General features: G+C 37.6%; 2 protein-coding genes across 6 annotated transcripts in view; one reads left to right on the top strand and one right to left on the bottom strand.

Moving 5' to 3' along the window:
- Positions 1-8,462, bottom strand: part of LOC113686756 (solute carrier family 12 member 9) — a 24,098-nt gene extending 15,636 nt beyond the window's left edge. For 2 of the 5 annotated variants that reach the window (XM_089189012.1, XM_089189013.1), the window contains exons 1-10: positions 8,274-8,461; positions 6,077-6,160; positions 5,018-5,127; positions 4,446-4,563; positions 3,379-3,474; positions 3,051-3,098; positions 2,785-2,871; positions 1,930-1,994; positions 1,440-1,511; positions 907-963 (exon numbers count right to left, since the gene is read on the bottom strand). In XM_089189012.1, the coding sequence (XP_089045138.1) occupies positions 907-963; positions 1,440-1,511; positions 1,930-1,994; positions 2,785-2,871; positions 3,051-3,098; positions 3,379-3,474; positions 4,446-4,563; positions 5,018-5,127; positions 6,077-6,160; positions 8,274-8,391 (855 nt within the window). In that variant the 5' untranslated portion in view covers positions 8,392-8,461. Of the gene's footprint in view, positions 1-906; positions 964-1,439; positions 1,512-1,929; positions 1,995-2,784; positions 2,872-3,050; positions 3,099-3,378; positions 3,475-4,445; positions 4,564-5,017; positions 5,128-6,076; positions 6,161-8,273 lie in introns of all 5 variants that reach the window. The other 3 variants (XM_089189015.1, XM_089189016.1, XM_089189014.1) reach the window with 2 other exon arrangements.
- On the top strand, positions 8,417-23,823 carry LOC113686767 (acyl-CoA dehydrogenase family member 10). The gene is made up of 28 exons (XM_027204431.2): positions 8,417-8,553; positions 8,817-9,113; positions 10,204-10,475; positions 11,302-11,460; positions 12,091-12,151; positions 12,246-12,344; positions 12,980-13,074; positions 13,256-13,302; positions 13,593-13,661; positions 14,255-14,348; positions 14,731-14,818; positions 15,380-15,530; positions 15,774-15,919; positions 16,267-16,440; positions 16,894-17,064; positions 17,436-17,602; positions 18,386-18,526; positions 19,004-19,075; positions 19,282-19,347; positions 19,927-20,017; positions 20,380-20,456; positions 20,876-20,957; positions 21,469-21,557; positions 21,806-21,889; positions 21,986-22,080; positions 22,375-22,423; positions 22,493-22,570; positions 22,818-23,823. Exons 2-28 carry the CDS (start codon positions 8,888-8,890, stop codon positions 22,968-22,970), a joined length of 3,096 nt encoding a protein of 1,031 aa, XP_027060232.2. The 5' UTR covers positions 8,417-8,553; positions 8,817-8,887; the 3' UTR covers positions 22,971-23,823.

Here is a 23,823-nt window from a genome sequence, read left to right as displayed (position 1 = left end):
TGATACTATAAAAGGTTTGGTGAAGTTTTTGATTTAACCAATTGACTTTCAAGGCAAGGCAAGTTCTGCTTCACTCAGAAAAGGGGAAAAAGGTAGATTGGAAATGCAATTCGGCAATTAAAACGTCCTGCAACTGATCGAAAATGTAACAATCTTTGGAGACATATTACCCTGCTGATAGGAATTGGTATTTAAATACAAAAAAACACTCCCTTTCACAAGAAAGCTCAACGTATGTTTTTGCATTTGACTAAGCTCAGTACTTTTTTATGCTATTTGTAGATCGATGCTCTGACTTGACCTGGCATTGGCCAAAAGATTTGGGTTACTCAGTTGTGTTTTCTAGCTTCCATTAAGTAATAGCATTCATCAAACAATAAAAAATTAGTTGTTTCTATTTACGCTTAGACCTAACAAGACAACCAAATGTAAACTACAGAGCGCGCTAGGAACTAACAAAACAATCAAACGTTAACTATAGGGCGCGCTTAAAAACTGACAAAACAATAAAACGTAAACTACGGAGCGCGCTTAGACCTAACGAAACAATCAAACGTAAACTACAGAGTGTGCCTAGAACTAACAAATCAATCAAACATAAACTACAAAGCACGCTTAGAACTAATTCAACAATCAAACGTAAACTACTGGGCCCTACATAGTTACAAAGTGCCTGTCACATTACAGAAGTGCCCCTTTGTGTTACAAAAGTGCCTGAAAAAAGATACAAAGTTCCCTTTCCTCTAGCTCTCTCTCTCCTTCCTTGCTACCTGCCACCTTCCTCCCTCCTCAATTTATGTTATTTTAGGATTAAAATAATATTATATTTTCATTGAAATTAATATTGAGAAAAGGAATATTGTATAAACATACAATCTTGCTTTGTATTCCTGAGCATAACCTTACCCAAATATTTTTGTGTAAAGTTGTAGAACTCCAACCTGAGTATCTGTATGTAGCATTCTGTAAAATTAACAGATAAGGTTAAAAAAACTTGGTATCTTTTTCCTTTGAAATCAAGGACTACTTTAAATTTCATACATCGAAAAAAAGTTGTGTGACATTCAATAATCATGTCTTTTTTACTACTTTTGTGATAGCAAAGGAAAGAGCAATGCTCTTAACCCATGTTTAAACCATCCACAGCTGTACCTTGTATATAGTTCTATGAATTGTTTTAATTACAATTATCATGTCAGTACAAAACTCTGTAATTATGAACTTTTAGGTTTTAGGTTAAGTAAACAAAGTTACATGTAGTTCACATATGGCTGTTCATCAGAAGATTTCTTTCCACTGATGATGAGCTCAACCAGAAGGTATGGAAACCCTTAGTTCTGTCAAACTCTTAGTCACCACACTAATTTTCTAAAATGGGACACTGGTAATAGGACACTGGTCTCCAAAGTCAGACACTGATATAGCCAAATGAAAACTACCTTGGGAAGGCTAAGCACTGAATGTACTCCTGGTGGCAAGTCCTCTTTGTTCTTGACAATGAGAAAACTAACCTAAGTTTAACAATAAACATAACAATAAGATGCTGCTTGGTAAAATTAAGTATATAATTCCTAGTAATTTACCTGGCATTGCAATTGGTGTTCTGTGTTTTCATAATTTTTGAAATTTACAAACTTAAACATCAAACTCTTAATGCTTTGTGCTTCAAGATGCAGTCACCTTGGCCAATACAGTCAAAGTGCCTGATAATATATATCAAACTGTTCATAGTTTTGCTCTCAAAGCAGCTCTTCAATTCATAGTACAACATCAGGAAAAGTTCTGTCATGCTTCATTGTCAGCACAGTTTTTTTTGCTCAGATCAACTGTTCCCTCACTTCACAGAACTGAACATCAAAAGGAAATCAGGTCAATTCTAATAAATGCTTTAATACATAATTCATGAACAGAATGTTGAAAAGAACTTGCAATTGAAGATGAAACGGCAACCATGACAGCTAGGAAAATGATAAATGATGTCTTTGCAAACATTCCTGTAAAATTAATTACCAATATATCATTAGTTCAACAGCGCCTAATAGGTGAAAAAAGGTAAGAGAAAAAATTGGGGAGAGGGGAAGTGAAGAAAGAAGGGAGGGGAGGGAGGGGGGAGAATGGGAGGAAGCAGAGGAAGGAGGAGGAGGGGGGAAGAAAAATGAGATAAAAGGAAAGGATGGATGGAAAAAAGAAGGAGGTAGGGGGAAGGAGCAAGTGAGGGAATGAAAAATGAAAGGAAGAAGGGAAGGATGCAGAAAGGTTATGGTAAGACAGTGAGGGCAAGGAGAAAGGTAAAGGGGATGGTAGGAGAAGGGTGATGGAAAGGGTAAGGAAAGGGAAGAGAGGGAGGGAAAAAGAGAAAGAGGAAGGAAGAAGGGAAGAAGGAAGAGAGAGAGAGGGAGGGAGGGAGAGAGAGAAGGAGGGAGGAATGTAGGAGGAAAGTGAGAAGAGAAAGGGAGGTGAAGGAGAAGAGGGGAGGAGGAAAAGGAGGAAGGGGGAAGGGAGAGGAAGGAAGAAGAATGAAGGGAGAGAGAAAAAAGGAAAGAGATAGGAAGAGAGGAGGGAGGGATGGACAAAAGATATGGGATGGATATGGGAAGGGAAAAAAGAAAGGGAGAGGGGAGGAAGGGGAAAAGGGAGGGTTGATAGGGGGAGGGAAGCAGAAAAAGAAGGGGGGAGGAGAGAGAGGAAAGGAACGAGGGAAGGAAGGTAAGAATGAATGATGCACTTAAAAGTCAATAAAATATCATAAAGTAAGGAAACAAACCACAGATACTCTTGTCTTACCTGAACCAATCAAGCAAACTATAAGGCAAAAGAGCAGGACTACTGACGCATATAAAAAAGGCCAATACCATGGTGATGAATGGAAAACTAAATTGACAAACAGTAAAAGGACATTTCAATAGACAGATACATTTGAACAACTTGTGATGACCTTAATTATAACCAATATCAGTTTTATTCAATAACATATAAATAAAATTATAAGCAACATAGGGGAAAATTAGACTACCTGCCTAAAACCAGTTAGTATGTCACCTAGTACTTACTTTTGGGGTGTGATTCCTCAAAATTGTTCAGCAAGGCCTCTACAAAACCTATTCAAAGAACACCTGATTGTAATCCACATTACTACTGCAAAGTATTGTGATAATGGCTTTCAATTGGTAAACTATGATGGAGGTCACACTGAATACATTTCATTGCAAACTGTTCTCCATATCAATCTCCACAACTTTTACGCAAACCTTGCCATATTCTGAAACACTTGGAACAATTCATTCAAAAAGATTCTTGGCTGCAAAAATGAATTCACATGCTAAAACAACTGCAAAACTTTGTTTCTTTGGTCATAAAATATCAAGACATTTTACTCACCCAGAAGATAGAGTGCCGAGGCAAAGATATTAGCAAAGTAAAAAATAACCCCAATTGATCCACCAAATTCTGGACCCAATGTGCGACTTATCATGTCTGATTTGAGTTAAAAATAAAGCTACATGACACTGTATGTACTGATTAATAAAACATTTGTACACCACAGCTAAAATGTGTGATGTTTGTTACATGTCCTTAAAATCATTACCATCATCATCATTTTTTATTTGCCTTTTTAACAACACAAAAAAAAAACTCATCACAGTTGTAATAAAATTAAGAGACCTCAAGAAACCACCAGGATTTAGGGAGAAGCCACCTCACTTTCAACAATATATTCAAAAAAGAATAAGTGCTGCAAATTAAATGTACAGCTTGGCCAATTCAGTGATTAATTTAAAACTCTACTGGCATTTTTGTCTTAAAACTAAAACTTGATGAAAAAGTGATTAAATAGGAAGAGAGTTCCAAATTTTAAGACCTTGTTAGCAAATTATTGACATCATTGCCCTGGTATTAAAAATATTCAATCTGAAAATGAGAAGGAGAAACAAATCAGAAGGTCTGGCTTCACCTCAAGCCCTGACAAAAAATACAAAAAAGTGATTAACAAGTACCTTCTCCCAATTATATCTATCCTTTATCCTGCAAACAGGTAACAAGAATACTCTGACTTATCTTGAAGAAGTTGTCATCTTGATCTAATACCAAATTCTTGTAACAAATTTGCAAGGAAATGTGTAGCAGCTAGAGGGGAGAATTAACAATCAGATCTTGAGAGTTCAAGGCTAATTAAAAGGTGTTAGTGGAGGGACTCATTGTATAGTACCTCTTGCCAGACTGCATTGGTTACCTGTCACAATTCCTATTATTCTTAAGTCTTGAAAAAGAGAATCTAGACATAGAAAATGATTGAATATTTAGAGTAAAAAGTTGAAATTTCAACTCTGTTAATAGTTATTGAATGAACAATCAACTTTTGGGTAGTCCCAAAAAATCTCTGAAATTATTCTGTACTATCACTTTTTAAAATAACTCTAAGTAGCACTACATTTTAAACAGGATACAGTAGGCTCCACCCTCCTTGACTGCACCATTTGTGGCGATAGCTGAGATGGACACTATTGTTAAGCCTACTACAAAGTAAGCAATTACAAACATGCCAATAGACAGTACTAAGCCAGCCTGTAAAACAACAAAAATCATTATTCAAACTAAAATTTTTTCTTTTTTTAATCAACCATATTCAGGGATGAAAAAAAAGGCATCAGCTCTTTAATCCTAAAGAGTGACAAGAATCCAATTTCTCCTTTCAATTTTACACCTAAATTGCACATTGAGGTCATGAGAATAAGGGAAATGATCACCAGCTAATATTCTCCTCGTCAGCACCTTTGGAATTGTTTAGAGCACAGTATGGAGAATATGCATAGTGATGTTAAGGTGAGGGTTAGGAGAAGGAAGACTCTTCTCTACAATAGAAGGTAATGGCAAAGCTTTGTTCTCCTCTTCACTCTCAAACTGTTTCTAGGAATTAATTATCAAATTACTGACAACTTTAAATGGGAAATTGGGATCCCATGAGCTGTAAACTGACAATATCAGCTTATTAAAATAAATAAAGAAAAACTTCACATACCTGACCAATCACAAAGCCAAGACGCAAAAATAAAATTGCTGAAAACATAGACAGGGTGACTGGTACCACAACACCAAAGAATGTTGACAATTTTTTTTTGTGCTCTGGCTCTGAAAACCAATAGGCAAATTAAAGAAAAAAAAGATTAATTTTACAGATTGAAATAAGACTTAGTGCAAGAGTATCTTAAGTGAAGATTCTCCTTCAAACATTGCCATCAGATTGGGACAGTTACTGTTAATTTCTGGCAGTTTACCTGTGAGGCAGAATACCTGCATCTGTTAATTTTTTAATTAATTTGAAAAAAATTCAACAGATTACCTGCACTGGCAGATAACCCACACCCCAAAGGAAGAGAAAATCATTAACTCACACAAAGTTCTTTCATTGTTTTTGTTGACATGATTTTTTTTGATGGTACACAATCAACAAAATTAATTTTCACACTTCTTGTTTTCGATGTTTCATTGAGAATACCACTTGTAAAAATCTCTTCAAAAAAAAAATTAATATCTTGAGATCTACTGTTGAAGAAATCACTTGAAACAAGAAAATACTCTTTAACTCAAGGGAGTGCTAGCTAAGAAAATTTCACTGATACATCAAATATTCCATCACACATTAATTATGCAGTGCCCTGAGATGAATGAGTCAAACAAGATAAAAGCTTTTATATTGGGTTTTGTAGCTATGTTTTCGATTTGCATAAGCTTTCATTGAGAGCATTCAAGTCTCTTATTAAAATGAGCAATCTGCGTGAAATATATAAGTAATTGCACAGGTTTTTTGAAGAGTATCTTTCGTGGATCTTATCATCTCTGCTTTTTCCTGCTTATAGTTTTATTACAAGTATTGCATTTATTCAACCCCTCTTCATTTTTGGGATATAAAGAGAGAGCTAGTTTCCCTAAATATTCATAAGGGGCTGGACACTAAGTCACTCTCTATGCTAGGCTTTATAAAATACTATGTGCACATTAACTATAGGGCTGTAAAAAAATTTATGGAGTGGTAATTATAAGTCCATATTACCACTAACGACAAGGAATAATACATTACCTTCCGCTGTCACAGATATATACTTCTGTGAACTTTGTTCTTCACCAATATTTCTCAGTGGATTGGATAGCATCAGAGAGTAACCTCAATTATTACACAAGAAAAATGCCTTAAATTTCTGTTACTTTAATTCAGCTAATGAGCAAGTTCTCCAATGAATAGCTATCAGTAGCCTCAACCCACATGCAAAACTTGTATATTTAGCATTCATGGAAGTGCTTAAACAAGCAGGCATTTCCAATTAGAATTTTCTCACAAGTACTCATTTCCATCACATTAATGTGGTTAATAAAAGTTTTCACTAACTGATAATGGTAATTAAATCTGAGCCAGGTTCATCTGAATTGTCAACATTGCACTTCCTTGTTCAAATCACTTCTGATAGCATTTACACAATTAGCATGACAAATGCCTACTTTTTACGCACCAGAAGTAAAAACCTCCCATGCTGAAGTGCTCTTTAACAAATACTGCAATTTGATTGGTTATAGGCTACTGGCTTACTATCTTTTCCATGATGATGATGATGTAGTATATAAGGTTAGTAGCAGAAGTGTGTGGTTGTAAATATTTTAAACTAAAATAAAAACATAGGCCTGTCTTTTTGTATTACTGTCTGTTAGAATTACGTTTTCTATTACTGAATGATTAGATTACTGGTGTTTTATCTTAATTTCTATTGCAAGGTAGTAGATTCAGGTTTCACCATCAACTACCACCTTGCAATAGACATTCCTTGCTCATGATCTAAAAATTAATTATACTTTCTTTTACAAGAATGGAAGAATGGGAGAAAAAGGTTATGCTGATAAAGTACCAAATATAGTATTTACTGTGTATGAGTATTTGATCAATAGGTAGCTTTAATATTTGACTGATTGATGACCTCATTAGTAAACAATTGATTTTAATTACCATTATATTAATCAAATGGGGGCAGGGAGGAACTGTTGTGGTGTATAGGTTAGCACACTGGACCCTGACTTGCTAGGTCCATGTTGAAGACTGAGCCAAGTGGGTTTTTTTTTTTTGGGAAAGACATTTAATTCTAAAAGTGGCACTTTCTACCCATGAGCTAGTAAATGGATTCAGGTGAATTGTCAAGGAACCAGAACCAATGCAGAGGGAGAGGGGGGGAGGGTTAACTTGAAATAAAATGGCATCCCACCAAACTACTCCATGGTAAAATGTTATGTGCTGAAGACCAGCATAAGCTCTGGGGTTCTGCATTGACTTAGCTCAAGTGCAGACATCTACCTGTCATTGATCAACAGACTGATTGATTGAACTTACTGACTAATCAATTAGAAAACAGAAGTATTAATGAGTACTATCACAAAAGGAAGGGATCCTCTATGGAATAAAGGTGAAGGGGTGGGGCCAGACTTCTGACAAAAATGTTCTCAAAATATGTTGATGCAATGATTATCAGGCCTCATAAAAGAAGGATAATGCTCTCCCAAGGATAAATCACTATCCAGTCTATAAATGGTAGCAAAATGTACTGGGCTTTTCACCAGGTAGAGATTAACTAGTGAAAAGCAAATTATCCAACCTTTGAACAACATGATCCAGGATTATAATTTGCATGTGTTTGATGCATAAATAGCATATAATATACACCAGCACTGTGGGGGATTTCACTAAGTTTCATGCGATTATGACGATTGCCAGCTGATTAAGAGACTGCAAAGAGGTATGTAAGTGTTTCAAGTTCATATTTGCATCCTAAAAGTGTTTCAAGTGAAAAGTGAAACTGCTATATAAATTTCTCAGAGCAATTTTTTAAATTTAAAGACAATAACTTTTTGAATATTTTAACTAAATGAATGAAATGCACAAATATCGGTGGCTCAGTGTTAGACACAAAGCTCGTTCTGTAACTAAAAAATGTATCAATTTGCATACTAATGAAACAGAATTTGTTTGCTGCAGTATAAAACCTTGCTAAAGTGAAATTGATGACAGCGAGGTGAACATAATCTCCACTCGAGCTGATAAACAACTTGTATTTATTATTTAAAGAAAAACGTAATTCCTTACCTAAGTTACGATTTTAATAAGACTGCAGGTTTGCTGTGTCATTCTAATACTAGAATGCTACCATGCGGTTACGGAACATTCGCGTGCGCCATCCGCTTACTTTTTTATATGAAACATCATGATGACATCATTTATAACAATAAACAAAGAATACCTTCTGTCATTCCTAAACTGCCCTCAGCCTCTTCTGAAACAGTTTCCCAAGACGACGCAGAGGGAAGCAAGGTATATCTTCCCATCAGCGGTCTCGGTGATCCAGAAAAAGTGGCCATTTTGCTGCTGAACAGGCTTCACCTTTTCAGAGGTCTGATGATTTCCGTCTGACCTCTGATTATCCTAACACGGTGGGAAATTGGGTCGGGTGTCTAGTGCCAGTCTATCGTTGGTTTCAAAATGGCGGCCAGACTCAAGAGAAGAGATGTTTGCGAAGTCAGGTAAATATTGGTTTGTTGAGTTCTGAAAATGTTACCCAGCGTTGTTCCAGGTTTTTAAAAGAGGACCTAAGTTACTCAAGACCTGTTAGGTCGATTTATTAGAGAAAAAAAAGAACAGATCCTTGGATTTGCGTTTACCCCTTTTCAAGTTCTCTTTTTAGCCCTTCCCCGACCATGGAAATTCTGTGATAATTAAGATGTATATTTTGGAGCCTACAGAGTTATATATCTTAAATTGGATGTATTCAACCTTTGCTTGATAGAAATTGCCATGATAAGTTAGTATGATTCGAAGTCCATTGTGGTGACGCGTTGGTAGCAACAAGATAACACAATGATTCCTAAGATGAGAAGTCTGAGATGTCTTCATCTTCGCTGTTTCCGCCTGCTCCACCCACGGCATTATGCCAACGATCAATCGATCAAGCCTAAAGCTGTTGCATTTGACATGGGAGGGGTGGTGCTCCCCTCACCAGTCCCCCTGTTTCATCAGTTTGAAGATAACCATGGTCTCCAAAGAGGTTCCATTGCTGCAGCTATTAATGCTGGTGGTGAAAGAGGTAAAATGAAAACTATTATGGGTCATGAAGTTCTCAATAAATGATACAAGGGCAGATTTAGGGGTGAGGTGCATGGGGTGTGCACCCTGCTCCCTGCTCCCTGATATAACCTGCAGCTTTCTAACATAACTTCATGGTTACACAACATTTGCTGTATTGTTTACTATGTATTTTCAACAGTTCCATTAATATTATTGTTTAGTTATTAGCCATCTTCTATATCATGCGCTTTAATTTTTTTTTACATCCTCCTTTCTAAGAAAAATCTTGGATCTGCCCCTGTGATAGAATGTGCAAATGCCTTGTCTATTGCTGGTTAATCAATTAAGTATTCAGTCAATTTTGAGTTATGCAGTTGATTCAGATATTATATTAGTCAGTAGGTGGGTTTGTCATTAGGCCAGTTAGGGGAATTGATCAATCCATACATTGCCATTACTTGCCCAGTTAGTCATTACCCCTTAAACCTGCTACTAAGTTATTTTGCACATGAGGTCCATAATTCAAGTAGCAGCTGTTAGCCCTTTAACTCTGATCCAGAAATTTTCCTTGCAACAGTAATGTGATATCAAGGACACAAGTAATGAGAATAAAGAGAAATTTCAACTAGGGGATTATTTGTTGATCCAATACTAAATTTTCCAAATTATCATCATGAGAGTTGCATGGAAGACAGAAAGGAGAGCTACTAATGAGATCTTACAGATGAAGGGTTAATCAGGTCAATTAGTTGGCTTAAGTTGGTTGTTTGCCCCCCTCCCTTTTTAATGGTTGACAAAAGGGGTTTTTGTAATCATTAACTTTGATCAAAATGAAACTTCTGATTATGATTAATGACATTGCTACTCTTTGTTATGAACAACATCTTAAAGCACTGGATCACAATGTAGCCTGGACATAACCTTTTACAGCTTTCAAAATATTACCTATATTCAGAAGAAGTTCATTTTATGACTAATGAAAATATTTATTAAGCAATTCTGTATTATGAAACTTAAACTTTTCATGTTACTTGTCATTAATATGTCAGATTTAAAAAGTTTCACTCTTAGTTACTCTAACTTTATTGATTAATTGTGTCTTATTTTAGGTATCTGGGCACAGTTTGAATGTGGAACTCTTTCACCTGAAGAATTTTCAGACAAGTTTGGAGAATACCTGCAGTCAGTAACCAGCAAAAGTGTGAGCGTGAAAAATCTAATTGGTGGCATTCAAACAGCCATGGTAGAGCCCCATCCTGAAGTAATAACAGCTATTCAGTGTATAAGAGCAGAGGGCCTAAAGACTGCTTTGATTACAAACAATTGGTTGATGGACAATGGGAAGTCATTTTGTCCAGTAGATGGAAGACATTTTGATGTGGTAAGAAGCTCACTGGTTCAGGGGAACTTCCTAATTTTTAAGAAAGGCCTGTGGTACTCAGATTAACAAGATCATGAAAATGAAGAAATGAGGAATGGGCTGTTAGGTCAGCTTTCATGGAGAGCTGATGAACAGGGACTGGTATGGTTTTGTTGTATCTTTTAGGAGTTCATGGAGATCCTTTAATTTTCTTGAGGATGATGAGAAACAAGTTGCATCAGACCTTTTTTTATACACAACTATACATTACTGGACAGGCCACTGACTGTACTAAAATTCCTTCCTCCACCTCTTATGCTCTAGCTTCATCCTAGAAGATGATTTTCTTACAAAATAAGCCTTCACTTCTTGTGTTTCTCTGGCTCCAATTCCATTGTTTATTCTTCCCCTTGCACCTCCCTTTTCCTGTCTTCCTCATCCCTCCACTGTTCTACCTCATGCTCACCCACTTCTTTTCATTTTTCTTCTCCCTTTACTCCTGACCACTTTTTAATCTTCCTTCCTTTACACCTTTCTTCAACCCTCCATCCTTTTCCCTCCTCCTTTTTATTTCCATAATCCAATCTTCATTTCACTTTCCTATTCTCTACCCTTAATTCACCCCAGTTGCTTCATCTCCTTCCCTTTTCTTCGATCTTATCGCTTCTCGTAACTACACCATTCACCAGTTTTTCCTCAGTCTTGCTTGGTCCTTCTCCTGTCATTCACGTTGGCTTTAAGTTCCTCACTTCTCTCTCATATTTCAGCTCTTTCTTTCTCAATAATTACATTCACCCTTCTTCCTTCAATTACAAGTTTTAATATTTGGATAATGATAAACTTTAAGGTTTTAGAGTCAGCATTGGAGGGTTCAAGAAAACCAGAGGAAAAATTTTACCACAAGTTGTTGGACAGGCTCAAGATGAATCCGAAGGAGGTGGTGTTTTTAGATGATTTTGGCAAAAATTTGAAACCAGCACAAAAAATGGGATTTCAAACAATAAAGGTAAAAAGAAGGTGGCAAGGAATTAAAGAAAATTTTGGTGATATCAAGTGAGTCGATATAACCAAAGTTATCTTTTTATATTCCTCCCACTGATGCAGCACCACATTCTCTTTAGAAACTTACCCTCTTTAACCCTTTAATTCTCATAGGTGACCAAGAAAGAATTTCTCCTTACAATATCAATATGATATCAACTAGATAAGTGATGAGAATAAAGAAAAATATCAATTTGGGGATAATTAGTTGATCCAATACAAAATTCTCTGAACTAACATGATAAAAATTGTATGGTTGACAGTAAGGGGGATTTCTAATTTGATCTGGGAGTTAAAGGGTTAAGGAATTAAGGTAGTCTTGGTGATAAATAGATTACAATGAAGAAGGGAATGACAGAATTACACTGATGAAAAATGGCAAACTTTTGAAGTTAGTGGATACATGATGTACTAAGGCCATCAAGATTGATTTAAAAAACTATCAGTTACATATTAATTAAAGGTATTGGAATTTCTTTTCTTTTTATCAGCAAATATGCTAAGGCTGCCAATTGAAAATTAGCCTAACACAGTGTAACTTCAAGCCAACTAAATGTTTTTTGTAATCAAATTTTTTTTTTTTATCTTTCAAAAGGTTGATGACATAAGAAGTGCTTTGCATGAGCTGGAGATCATTCTTAGTTTTCCACTTAAAGGTAAACAGCCAGAATTATGAAAAGACAAGATTCTGAAGTGAATCTCATGAATCTACAATAAACTGCTTTTTTTCTTGTACTTTTTTCTGTTCAGGTTTTGTTGCTGGGACCACAGCTGTGCGTAAAAGTCACCAGATTCCTGTGGAGTCCCTTGTTAGTTACCTGAATAATGAACTTGGCTTAAAGCAGGAAGGTGATCTCAAGCATTGGAAAAAAAAAGACTTATTCTAGTGTGTGCTATTTGTCAGTGATCTAGGTTGTGAAGCTTACTTTAGTGTAAATGTGTAACATCTTTTTGGCCTTGGTGCTTTTGATTAAAGACCATTTAAGCCCATTCATTCCCAATATTTTGATGGAAATTCTCCTTACTGTCTGCCTTACATTTCTTTTAAAATTCATTTTGAGAATTTGTTGTTGGATCAAATGGTAATCCCTCTCTCAATATTTTTTACTATCAAATTTTTAAGTCTGAATATTGCATTTCTAGTGTTCTGAGTGGTTTACTAATTAAACTCTGGTCATCAGCTCATGTTTCAAGTCACTGTATGTAAAAATGCATAATGCCAACTGCTGCAGAGCTGAAAAAACCCCAAATGTCCAATTATTCAGGACTTAATGACATGTTATAAGACAAATATTCAAGATTTTATGCATTTATGTGATTATGCCATTGTTGCTCCTGCAAATGAAAGGAAACTTACAGAATGTGAACTCCTGTCTTAAATGTTTCAATTGAAACACAAGTTGAATAGAAATAACAGAACTTTAAATTTAAAGACTTTTCAGTCCTGTTGTAGGTTTTTCAATCTATCTTGTGGTTTATTTCAGGCCCCCCAATAATTCGTCAGTTTAAACATGGTCAATCCAATCCCACTTACTATGTGGAATATGGAGGACAAAAGCTGGTGATCAGGAAAAAACCTGTGAGTGATGACTTATGGTCAAGTCTTGAATGTTCGGAAATCATTACTAGTGCCAGACCCAAATAAAGAAATATTCATTTAAGAATCTATTATACTTAAAACATTTGCTGGCCACAAGTTCAGTTTTGTATTTTTGTAGCTACCTGTGATCTTTTCTGATTTATTTTTGTTCCTCTTTCAGCCTGGAAAGCTTCTTCCTTCTGCTCATGCCGTGGAAAGAGAATATAAGTTAGTTTATTCTCGTGATTTGCTATTTATTTTCACGTCCAGTCATTTACTCATGTGGTCTTGTTAGCTGTTAGACCATGAAACTTTCGACATAACAATAGGCAAGCACAATTTCTTGATAAAACCTTGCTTGAACAAGCACACGCAACAGAGAAAGAGAGAGAAAAAGTCGTCTCTAATTAATAACCTGTTCCCGTATAACACAAAAGAAATCTCATCTGTAAAATAAAAATCCTACACAATTTTCAATGCCATATGGTATAAAGTATAACATTATATCAACACTACAGGGTGATGAAAGCACTTGGATCTGCCGGTGTTCCTGTTCCAAAAACTCTAGCTTTGTGTGAAGATAGCAGGCAAGTTATCCTCTCTATTCTGTATGCTAGATATATTTCAAATTGCTCTGATCTGTTATGCTTCAAGTTCTACTAAGCCCCTGCCCCCTCTCCCCTCTTGCTTAGTTCAGACTTCATTTTTGTTAGCAGAAAGGAAATAGTCAGTGAAACTCGTTGGTTTTTTTTTTCACCCCTGTGGAAAATCATATTTCTGTCAAAAGTGAAGATGATTGTGGGTCATCTCTTCGGCTGTCTCTCGGTCGTATTTCGTTTGTATGAGGGAAGCCAGGTGTTTGACGGTCGTTTGTCTTCGGTTGTCTGTCGGTTATTGCTCGTTTGTTGGGCGTCTGTCAGTTATCAGTGACTTGTTGATCTTCTGTCCATCGTCTTACGGTTGTCTGTCCGTTGCCAGTCGCTTGTCTGTCGGGCGTCGTACGGTTGTCCGTTAATTGCCGGTCAGTCGATTGTAGCCGGCCGTTTGTCAACTGTTGCTGACCATTTCTCCGAGTACGTGTCGGTAATCTGTCGGCTGTCAATTGACCTACGGTCAGTTTTGTGGAACTTTTCTTCAATTTTTACCAACAAACTCATTGCTTCCCCCCCTTACCTGGTAGCATAATTGGAACACCATTTTATGTCATGGAATATGCTCAAGGACGGTTATTCAAGGATCCATCTTTGCCTGGCATGTCAATGGAGGAGAGAAAAGTATGTAAATCATATATCTTTTGAGTTGTTTTTGAAAGTACTCAAAGAACCAAGGCCACATGATTGTTGGTCCTTAGAGAGTTGCCTTTAGGTAGAAGGGAAACCTTGAAATATTGACTCGCACGGAAGAAAAATAAGTACGAAAGAGTCGAGAGGGAACCAATGTTTAGTAAGGATGGAGAAGATTACATATTCATGTAGATTAAGAAATGAAGGGTGGTCAATTTTAAGCTAGGTTATTCTGGTACAGCTCCTTTTTGAGCTTGGTTGTCCGCTTTGTAGCATCCGACTTAGTGTTGATAACTAGGGACTTCATTTTGGACTCAGGGCTCACGTCAATGGCTTTGCCTCAAACTTGCGCCAAATTGTTAATTTTCTTCAGGAGATTTACCACGCAATGAATGAAACTCTTTTCAAGATTCATGATGTTGACATTGATGCTGTTGGACTTGGAGACTTTGGTAAACGAGGTAAGTTCGTCCAGTCAGAACAGTTTACCAATTGAGAGTTGAAATGATCCGAAATAGCGTTGGTTTTCATTTACTGCACAGGGGCGTTAATCGGATACAAAACTAAAACCAGTTTCAACCGAGTTTCAACTTGGTTACTTGCGTTTCCTCATGTTTGAAGCTCTATAACCGCCATCCGTCGAGCAGCTAGAGTTATCCTCTCCTAGCGCAATGTTTCCAACGCGTTTATTGGTTTTACTTCACGACAGCTGTTCGTCCGATGCTTCGTTCAAAAACTCGCACCACTCTCTCGACCAATAAGCAAAGTGCGTTTTTCCGCACTGTATTCTGAGTTCTCATTGGTTCCTTGTGGAATTTAAGTTCTCTTTGATTGGCCGTCGATATTGCTTTGGTTTTGGATTTGCGACTCTAAAGCTGAGAAGTATCGTTATAATAGTGTATCATTTTCTAGGGCTGCCGCTGTGCTATCGAAGTGTACCCACAATTTGTAACCCTTTAAGTGGAAATTAAACTTCTCTTTTTGTCAGGAATGTTAGTTAGAAGTTCTCTCTCTTTACATAGGAAACTATATTCGACGTCAAACAGAGAGATGGGCCAAACAATACGAGGCCAGCAAGACACATGAAATACCCTCAATGGACAAACTTATTTCCTGGCTATTGGAGAATGTACCAGAAAATGATACAACAACAGTTGTTCATGGAGACTTCAGGTTAGCATGAGAAATTCTTTGTTTTGTGCCCTTTAATGGCTGCTGAAATGAGAATCAAATCCATCTCAGATGCTTTAACGTTATTCCACGTGAGCTGACGTGAAGTCACGAAATGTGATGCGACGTGACGTAATGTGAAGTTACGTGACGTGACTTGGATCGAAGTAGTATAAAGTAACGTATTAGTTGTCCTGAACGGTTTGTTCTTAGAAGTCCTTTTGACATTTTGTCGCTTTGTTGCAGACTAGACAATTTGATTTTCGACGAAAAAAAGCCCAAAGTAATAGCAGTGCTAGACTGGGAACTGTCCACTCTTGGTGATCCGCTGTCCGACTTGGCATACAACTGTCTGCCACATCACCTACCTCCAAATTTCCCAGCTTTGACAGGTGATAGCTGACTCGTAACTGTCTTTCACCAGCAAGCACGCAGTTTTCTTTGTTACAAGTAGTGGCTGAACTATATCTGTGTGTTAATAAAAAGAATATTGAAAGATAGATTTTATGTCATGTCGTTATTTTTCTTGGTAGGGGGGGGGGGTGAGGGAGAGCCTACGGATGTTAAATTTTAACTGAGGATAGAACTGAACCACAGCACATTTGTGAACAAATATAAGTGTGGAAATGTTGAATTCTTTCTCTCCTGAAGATCTTTCAGTTGCTTTGGTTTTCAGAGATTCGAACATGACAAACCTCTTTCTTATCCTTATCTGGTTGTTTGTTTGTTTGTTTATTAGGTTTTGCCGACCGTGATCCCAGTTCTCTTGGCATTCCAACCGACATTCAGTACATGCAGGAGTATTGTCAGCGAGCAGGCATTCCATCTGTCGAAAAATGGAACTTTTACATGGCTTTTTCGTTTTTTCGTGTGGCTGCCATTCTTCAAGGAGTCTACAAAAGGGCTCTTCAAGGTATTTCTAAATAACGTTTCGTAAAGTTTTCAAAATTAACACGCGTACTCAGTGAAAATTATAACTATGTCAGAGCTTTGAGTGTTTATATTAACTCACACAGAATTTTCCTAGTAAATTAAAATAAATTATGAATTGTGATAGATAATTAAATGAAAAATTGTGTTGAGATACTATATATTTCAATTTCTAAGCAACTACTCACTTACCCCCCCCCCCAACCTGACGCTAACTCTGACTTGTTATCTGTCTACTGCTACTGTTGGGTTAGGGGAGGGGTAGGTGCCCAGTAGTTTAAATACGGGCATTGATCCAAAATTAATCACCTGCTATTCTGCTGTATTCTAGCTTTCTCTAGCCAGAATTGCATGCCTCAAGTCTGACTTGGCCTAGATTGCATTTTCCTTTAATTTTACATTATTGTACCTAGCCCATTATTTGTCTTAATGGCAGGTCAGGCCAGCTCGGAAAATGCCAAAGCTGTGGGTGCACTGGCTGAGTCGATGGCGAAGACCGGGTGGAAGTTAGCCTCTCAAGGCACTGGACCCAATGGTCATACTGATAGAGGGAAACTGGGAGGAACAAAAAGAATGTATTCTACTTCGGCTCATGCTGGTTCTCCAGGTTTGTTAAGCGAACATGTTGCTACTGGATAACTGCTTAATACTGTGCATTGGTGAATTCTTGCTAAGATTTTTTCGTTAATACACATGTGTTATCTGACCCCAGCAGTAGAAACTAGCAGAATAAAACTCTTTAAGTATGATCTCGGTATGTTAGAAAATTTTGGAAACATAACTGGATTTTTTTCTCCAAGAATTTATGATTCACAATGGGTTTCATCACCCACCAGTTTCACAGGTTTTTACGGCAAACAACTTTAAATCATTGCTTCTTATCAGCTAACACTTTGCACTCTAGGTTTGATTTTGAGGTACGAAGCAGTTTGCCTGCGATTCATTTAGTTAACTTTCTTTACACTGTACAAATGCCAGGTCCGTTACCATCTGACCTGAAGTCCCTTCCGTCTCGCGTGCAAGACATGTATCAACAACTGACTGACTTCATGAGTGAGTACGTGTATCCGAGCGAGGCTGAGCTCAGTAGGCACCAAGCCTCTGAAGATTGTTGGACGCCTCATCCGCTGGTAGAGGAAATTAAGGTAGAAGTGAGCTCTTTTAGTTAAATATCATACTTGGGCGTTAAAAGGCATGGACGATGTAGTAAGAGGGGAAAATGGAATCGATTTATTCCTCGTGATAATGAAAACAAAGAGGTAATCGTTTGCAACATCTCTTTCAGCATATGTGCACATTTTTATCAGGTTGTCTGACATTCTCAGGAAAAACGCCGTCATAAAATTAAAATCATGTAACAAAAACAACAGCAGCAGCAACAACGACAAACTTTATTTATCCCATAATATATTGGTAGAGTGCTCTATACAAATTTTTTTTCTATACCAAATGTGTAAGGTGTCACTGGCACCCAAAATAACCACGGGGTCAACGAAGTTAGTGCCAGTATGCATTTAGATATATGTAAATTATAGGGTCGGTGCACTACACATGCTACGTCTCATACATACACGCAGGCACACGTCTTACTTAAAGACACATAGGAAGAAAGTGTTATTAAGCATAAATTGTAAAGAAACAGGATGATTATCTCCATATCGTTTACTAAATAATTATGCTTGAGATAACTAGCTGAAAATTGTCTACCAAAGGAAATGCGCTCTTTGATCAGCCCGCTGAAACGGCGATCTCAAATAATTTTTATGCGCCCCGAACGAAAGCTCACAATGCTTTTTTATGAACTGTTTTTGCCCCTTCTTTTGCCTTGCCACACGTTTATTGTGACGAAAATTTTATGATTCAACCTTTATCAAGTGACCTGGACGCTTATGCTTTTTTTCTTTCCTGAAAACACTTTCAATAACCAGGAAAAAGCCAAATCCGTGGGTCTGTGGAATCTTTTCATTCCAATTGAAGCGGATCCGGAGGTTAGATATGGCGCCGGACTGACGAATGTTGAATACGCTTTCTTGTGCGAGGTGATGGGAAGATCAATATACGGACCCGAGGTTAGTCCGGTTTGAAATAGTGATCAATGTTAGTATCTGAGCAAAAGTTCACCTACCCCTCCCCTAACCCAACAAAAGTCAACTAACAACAAATTAGGGTTAGGGGAGGGGTAGGTGTGCAGTTGCTCAGATACTGTCATTGATCCGAAATAGCTACTTCTGTTGATTGGTCATTCAAACCCTATTATTTTGTTACAAATGCTGTAAAATTTTGTAAGCAAATCAGTTCTTTTCTGTTCAAACTGCCTTTCTTGTTTCTTTTTACGTGGTATGTATGGCTATCATCATTTCATTGTGGGATGTTTCACGCAAGATGTCATTGCAAATACCTGCTGAAATTGGTTTCAGGCGATCTGTTACACTAGAGAGGAGATGAAACCTTCGAAACTTACATCCTGTAAGAGTTTGGTGGTAGATTTTCAAAATAAATTTGTATTTTTTTCGCAAATATCGTCTTATCTTTCCTCGCGTCAACAGATGTTCAACTGTTCTGCTCCAGACACTGGCAACATGGAAGTTTTGATCAAATATGGCACAGAAGAACAGCGGGTATGTTATCACCCTCAAAAGTCATGACAATGGATTTGCCCCTTGAGTCTTTCAAAAAAAACCAGTGTAGGTTCCTAATGAAAATTATTTCTAAAACTGATTTCTACTTGATTATAATCAAGGTAGAAGGAAGGGGTAGAATTTTAATCTAAAGCTGTTCTTTTTTCGCTGTCGACTGACGATATCGTTGTGTCTCCTACACACAGGAAAGTTGGTTGCGTCCACTTTTAGATGGAAAAATAAGATCGTGCTTTGCTATGACAGAACCTAAGGTCAGTTGTCTAGTAACAGATAACAGTTTGAAAATACCCATTCTCTTTCATTTGGAAACTACTTTGATAGTTTTTGGGAGGTTGTTAATGTTACAAGCGTTCAAAAAGCTACTTGTTTGCGGTTTACACTTGTTTAAGAGTTCATTGTGGAACTGGGGATTCTTTAGATTTTCCTGATTGTTGGCATTCACACCGCTGAAGGCTTCAAAATGCAAATCTGAAGCTCAAGGCCATCTTCTGTCTTTTGTCTCAGTCCTTTAACTCTCAGAAGTTACCGGAATATATAACTTCTTGCAACATCACTATTTCTCAAGGAAACTGGATATGACGAGGGAAATGTAAACTGGAGAATGTAGTAAACCTGAGAATTCTCTTAGGAGATCGTCCATCGCCGTTTTTAAGGAGGTCGCCGCAGATCTTGGGGGTGAAATGATTGTATTTTGTTTTCTTCCGATATTCCCAAAGCAACTCGGTCCTAAGTGATACCCAGCATTGCTTTTAAAGTCTCCAGTATCACATGTTTCACATCAGATTTCCTAAAATATCAGTTCCCTCAACATATGTGTATCATGCTTGTAGGTTGCCTCTTCGGACGCCACTAACATCGAGTCTTCAATCATATTAGATGGCGAGAATTATATCATCAATGGACACAAATGGTGGACATCAGGTTTGTCCCAATATTTGGATGATTCCTTTCCATTTCTCACAAGCCACGGCTGAGACCCCATTATATTATTGTAGTGCAAGAGAACAATTTCCCCCTTGATTTTGATTTTGTTAGGTGATTATTTTCAAGTGCGACTTTGTCTTTTTATGCATTTTCAAACAGAAATGATTTCTTTGTCCTTTGCAATCATTTTCTCTTAGACAGTTTTCGACCGATCTCTTGTTCGTTTGTTAGTTCGTTCGGTCTTCATTTTCGATCGTTTTTTCGTTCGATGGTCGGTTCCTGCGTCCGCTCGTTTGATCGTTTGTTTGTTTGTCCTTTCGTTTATGTTCTGCTTAATTCTTTCTCTGTGCTCATGACAGGTGGTATGGATCCTCGATGTAAGATCTGTATTTTTATGGGAAAAACTGATCCTGATGCTCCAAAACACAAGCAACAGGTAATGCTCGCCAACACCATAACAAATGTCGTACTGGTAATCTCAAATTTCCAATTTCTTTCATAACCAACCAGCATGATTGTAGCCATACCTACCCCATGTTTTCTCCACGGGGCTAGCTGCTTTGTTGCAGGTAGTTTCCAATCATTGGAGTGGTATTCCATCTAGAGGCTGGTTGCCCACGGTGGAAGACTCTGAATGCCCCAGGCACCCACCTTACATTTAAGCAAGGCAGCTGTTAACTGCAAGTTAGTTTGGATCAGATTATCGTTCTTGCTGTTTTTATTTCCATAGGTAATTATAGAATCGATGATGATTTCTTCAGGTCCTTTACTTTGTCTTGGATCCCCACAGAAGGTTTCTTTGAAAGGAAGAGTCGGTGATACATCGGAATTTTTTATTCTCTTATTATATTACAGGCAATGATTCTTGTTCCCATGGACACGCCCGGAGTCACGGTGGTGCGACCCTTATCCGTTCTGGGTTACCAAGACCCACCGTGTAAGTAAATTTTATCATTATTAAGGGATTCCTAAATCGACAAATCCAAACTCTGAGTAGTCTCTAACATTAACTTCATCTCACAATTTCGATACTGACAGATAACAAATTCATAAGCTGTAAGGTGTTACCTTGACACAACACGAAATTCTCTTCACTAATTTACAGGGTAATATATAATGGAGAATTGCTAGTAAGTGAAGATTTTGGGTTTAAAACTAACTTGACTGATGCCACTGAATCAACTCCGTCACTCGGTCCTATCTTCCTAACTACTAAAAAAGTCTAGTCTAAATTTAGGGGTCTACTAATAATAGAAATAGGTAATAACATGATTTCGAGTGCAATTTGGTGTAAATAATTTGGCGTGCGCGCGGTATTTTTAATTTGCACTCGTGTTACAACTTTGCACCCATGTTGCATGAGAATGCACTCGTTTTCAGCCAACTAGAAGCGCGTAATTTTTTCATATACATTATTAGTATGCTAACGATGCGTTTTGGTACGATAGGTGGTCACGCTGAAGTCATTTTCAAAGATGTTCGAGTACCAAAAGATAATCTCTTATTGGGACCTGGGAGAGGGTTTGAGATTGCCCAGGTTAGTAACAAAATAAAAATCAGAATTTTCCGCCTCTGTCTCCCCTTCCTCTCAACTGAGCGGCTATTTTTTGCCTCTTACCCTTCCGCTCTCGTTCTTCCTTCGCCTTCACCGTATTTATATTTCTCTATCTCTCTTCTGTCATCTCTTTCACTATGAGTCCATGTTTCACTTGCTTGATTGAGATTTCTTATATCAATCCCAGTGAAATATAAATGAACTCTTTGATAACGTGATGGACATTTCAGGGTCGCTTGGGCCCAGGTCGTATTCACCACTGTATGCGTCTGATAGGACAGGCCGAGAGATCCCTGGAGCTGATGATCGAGAGGGTAAGTAGTCGTTGTTTTCGGTAACTCGTTTTTGTACCAAATACTACCACAACATTGTTTCATACAATGATTTTTTTAAATTACGCATTCATGTAGGTCAAAAGAAGAGTGGCTTTTGGCAAACCTCTTGTAGAGCAAGGAACTATTTTGCAAGACATTGCTGAGTCTAGAATAGAAATCGAACAAGCCAGGTGGGTCAAACAAGACAGAGTGTACTGCTAACCCTGCGTTGTAGTGTCTCTATTTTCTCTATCAGTTCAGTGATCGGAAGTGATTAATTTAAGACCTGTCCGAATCCTCTGTACAAAGCTAGTGGATATCTTCTTGATTTTACTGCCGAGTTCTTTCATTCTACTAGCACCTTATGAATATCAGGAAAGGAACTTTAGAGTTCTATTTCTAAGGAATATTTGACCTGTGTGCATTTATTTAGAATGTCAAGACACTTCACTATTCAGTTTAAATTGATTTATCTTGTTTTGCAGACTTCTGACCCTAAAAGCTGCTCATCTAATGGATACAGTAGGAAATAAGGTAGAAATCCGTGTCACGCAGGAGTCCATAACATTCCTCCAGTCTGATCATTTTTATCGCTTTTTTTAGGCCGCTGCACCGGAGATCGCTATGATTAAAGTTGTCGCTCCGAGAATGGCTCAAAATGTCGTTGACAGAGCAATGCAGGTTTGTAAAACAACTTGTTGAAGCTTGTGCCGTAAATGTGCAAAGACCCAGTAACCATGAGGCATTGCGCTATATAAGTAGCGACATGATTCAAAATCATTGGCTGACTTAGGCTAGCAATATAACAGTCGAAATGTCGCGATCTTCAATTAGTAGCGTGACTCTACAGTTGATATTGACTGTAAATTGTGAGATAAACGACCTAACGTTCATTTATGATCATATCATTTTCACAAATATCTCACAGGCATTTGGTGGTGCAGGTCTTTCTTCCGATCAGCCGCTGGCTCAGTTTTGGTCGTGGGCTCGTGTTCTCCGACTCGCGGACGGCCCTGACGAGGTGCATCTTGGGGCATTGGCCAAGCGAGAAGTAAAGAAAACCATGGCCAAGGACCAATAAATACAATAGTTGTCACAGTGGGGTAGGGGTTGGGATGAATTGTTACACATATGCTCTACTACTACCATAATAGTTAACTCCCAAAATTTGAGTTTTCGCTGTATATGTTAAAGTTAACTTTGCATTCTTTGACACTAACTGGATCGAACAAAGCGAAATCGAGGAATCCAGAGGTTTTGATAAAAAATATTAACTCCAAATAATATAATCCATTATGATTAAGTTTCAATCCCACCGCTACTAATTTTTCAACTGCCTTCAAAATTCGACAATAATTTGCATAGTGTTCAATTTTTGCCTAGAGGATTGTGGGTCCTAGTGGTAAATTTCAATGAAAACACGATATATCGATATATGCATCATTGACAATTGGAAAAAGCAAGTAAGACTTGAATGGGGCGATTTAATGCGATGCGTCGATCAATTCGAAGCTTCAAAATCGCCCCCTCTTCCCTGAGAAATCCTAACTTTCTACACATTGACGAAGCTTTGAAACCTAGATGTTGTAGACCTTTTCTTTTGGACCGTTCGTTCGCGAAAGACTTGACACTTTTTGTTCAAATTCCTCACCCCTTGTTCACTGCCCTGGGGGAGGATGTTGAAGCTTTAAATTTATTGGCACACAACCTTGTAATGTAGATGGTACTTTATTTCCGTAAGTAAGCTTCGTGAGAAGACACTTTTTTCCTTAATGGGAAATATTTTCTTCAGAAGAGGCTTAATTTTTTCAGTCGTTACAGCGATTGAAAGCCTAGGAAATGGCAAATAGTGGAATTAACTATTTTTGCAGACAAACTATTATCGCTTTGTAACTCAATGCTTCATGGTGAAAATAAAGTGTTAGATAGGTCGA

Source organism: Pocillopora damicornis, chromosome 12 (genome assembly GCF_964200805.1).
Source record: "Pocillopora damicornis chromosome 12, jaPocDami1.2, whole genome shotgun sequence".
Taxonomy (NCBI): Eukaryota; Metazoa; Cnidaria; class Anthozoa; order Scleractinia; family Pocilloporidae; genus Pocillopora; species Pocillopora damicornis.
This window is presented reverse-complemented; position numbering and strand designations above follow the sequence as displayed.

What these genes read in the sequence shown, in the direction of transcription:
- LOC113686767 (XM_027204431.2), top strand. Translation starts at nt 8,888, where the DNA reads ATGATTCCTAAGATGAGAAGTCTGAGATGTCTTCATCTTCGCTGTTTC. An exon ending in GATCAATATACGGACCCGAG is followed by an intron (nt 18,527 to 19,003) that starts GTTAGTCCGGTT and finishes TCGCGTCAACAG; the next exon opens with ATGTTCAACTGTTCTGCTCC. An exon ending in TGGATACAGTAGGAAATAAG is followed by an intron (nt 22,424 to 22,492) that starts GTAGAAATCCGT and finishes CGCTTTTTTTAG; the next exon opens with GCCGCTGCACCGGAGATCGC.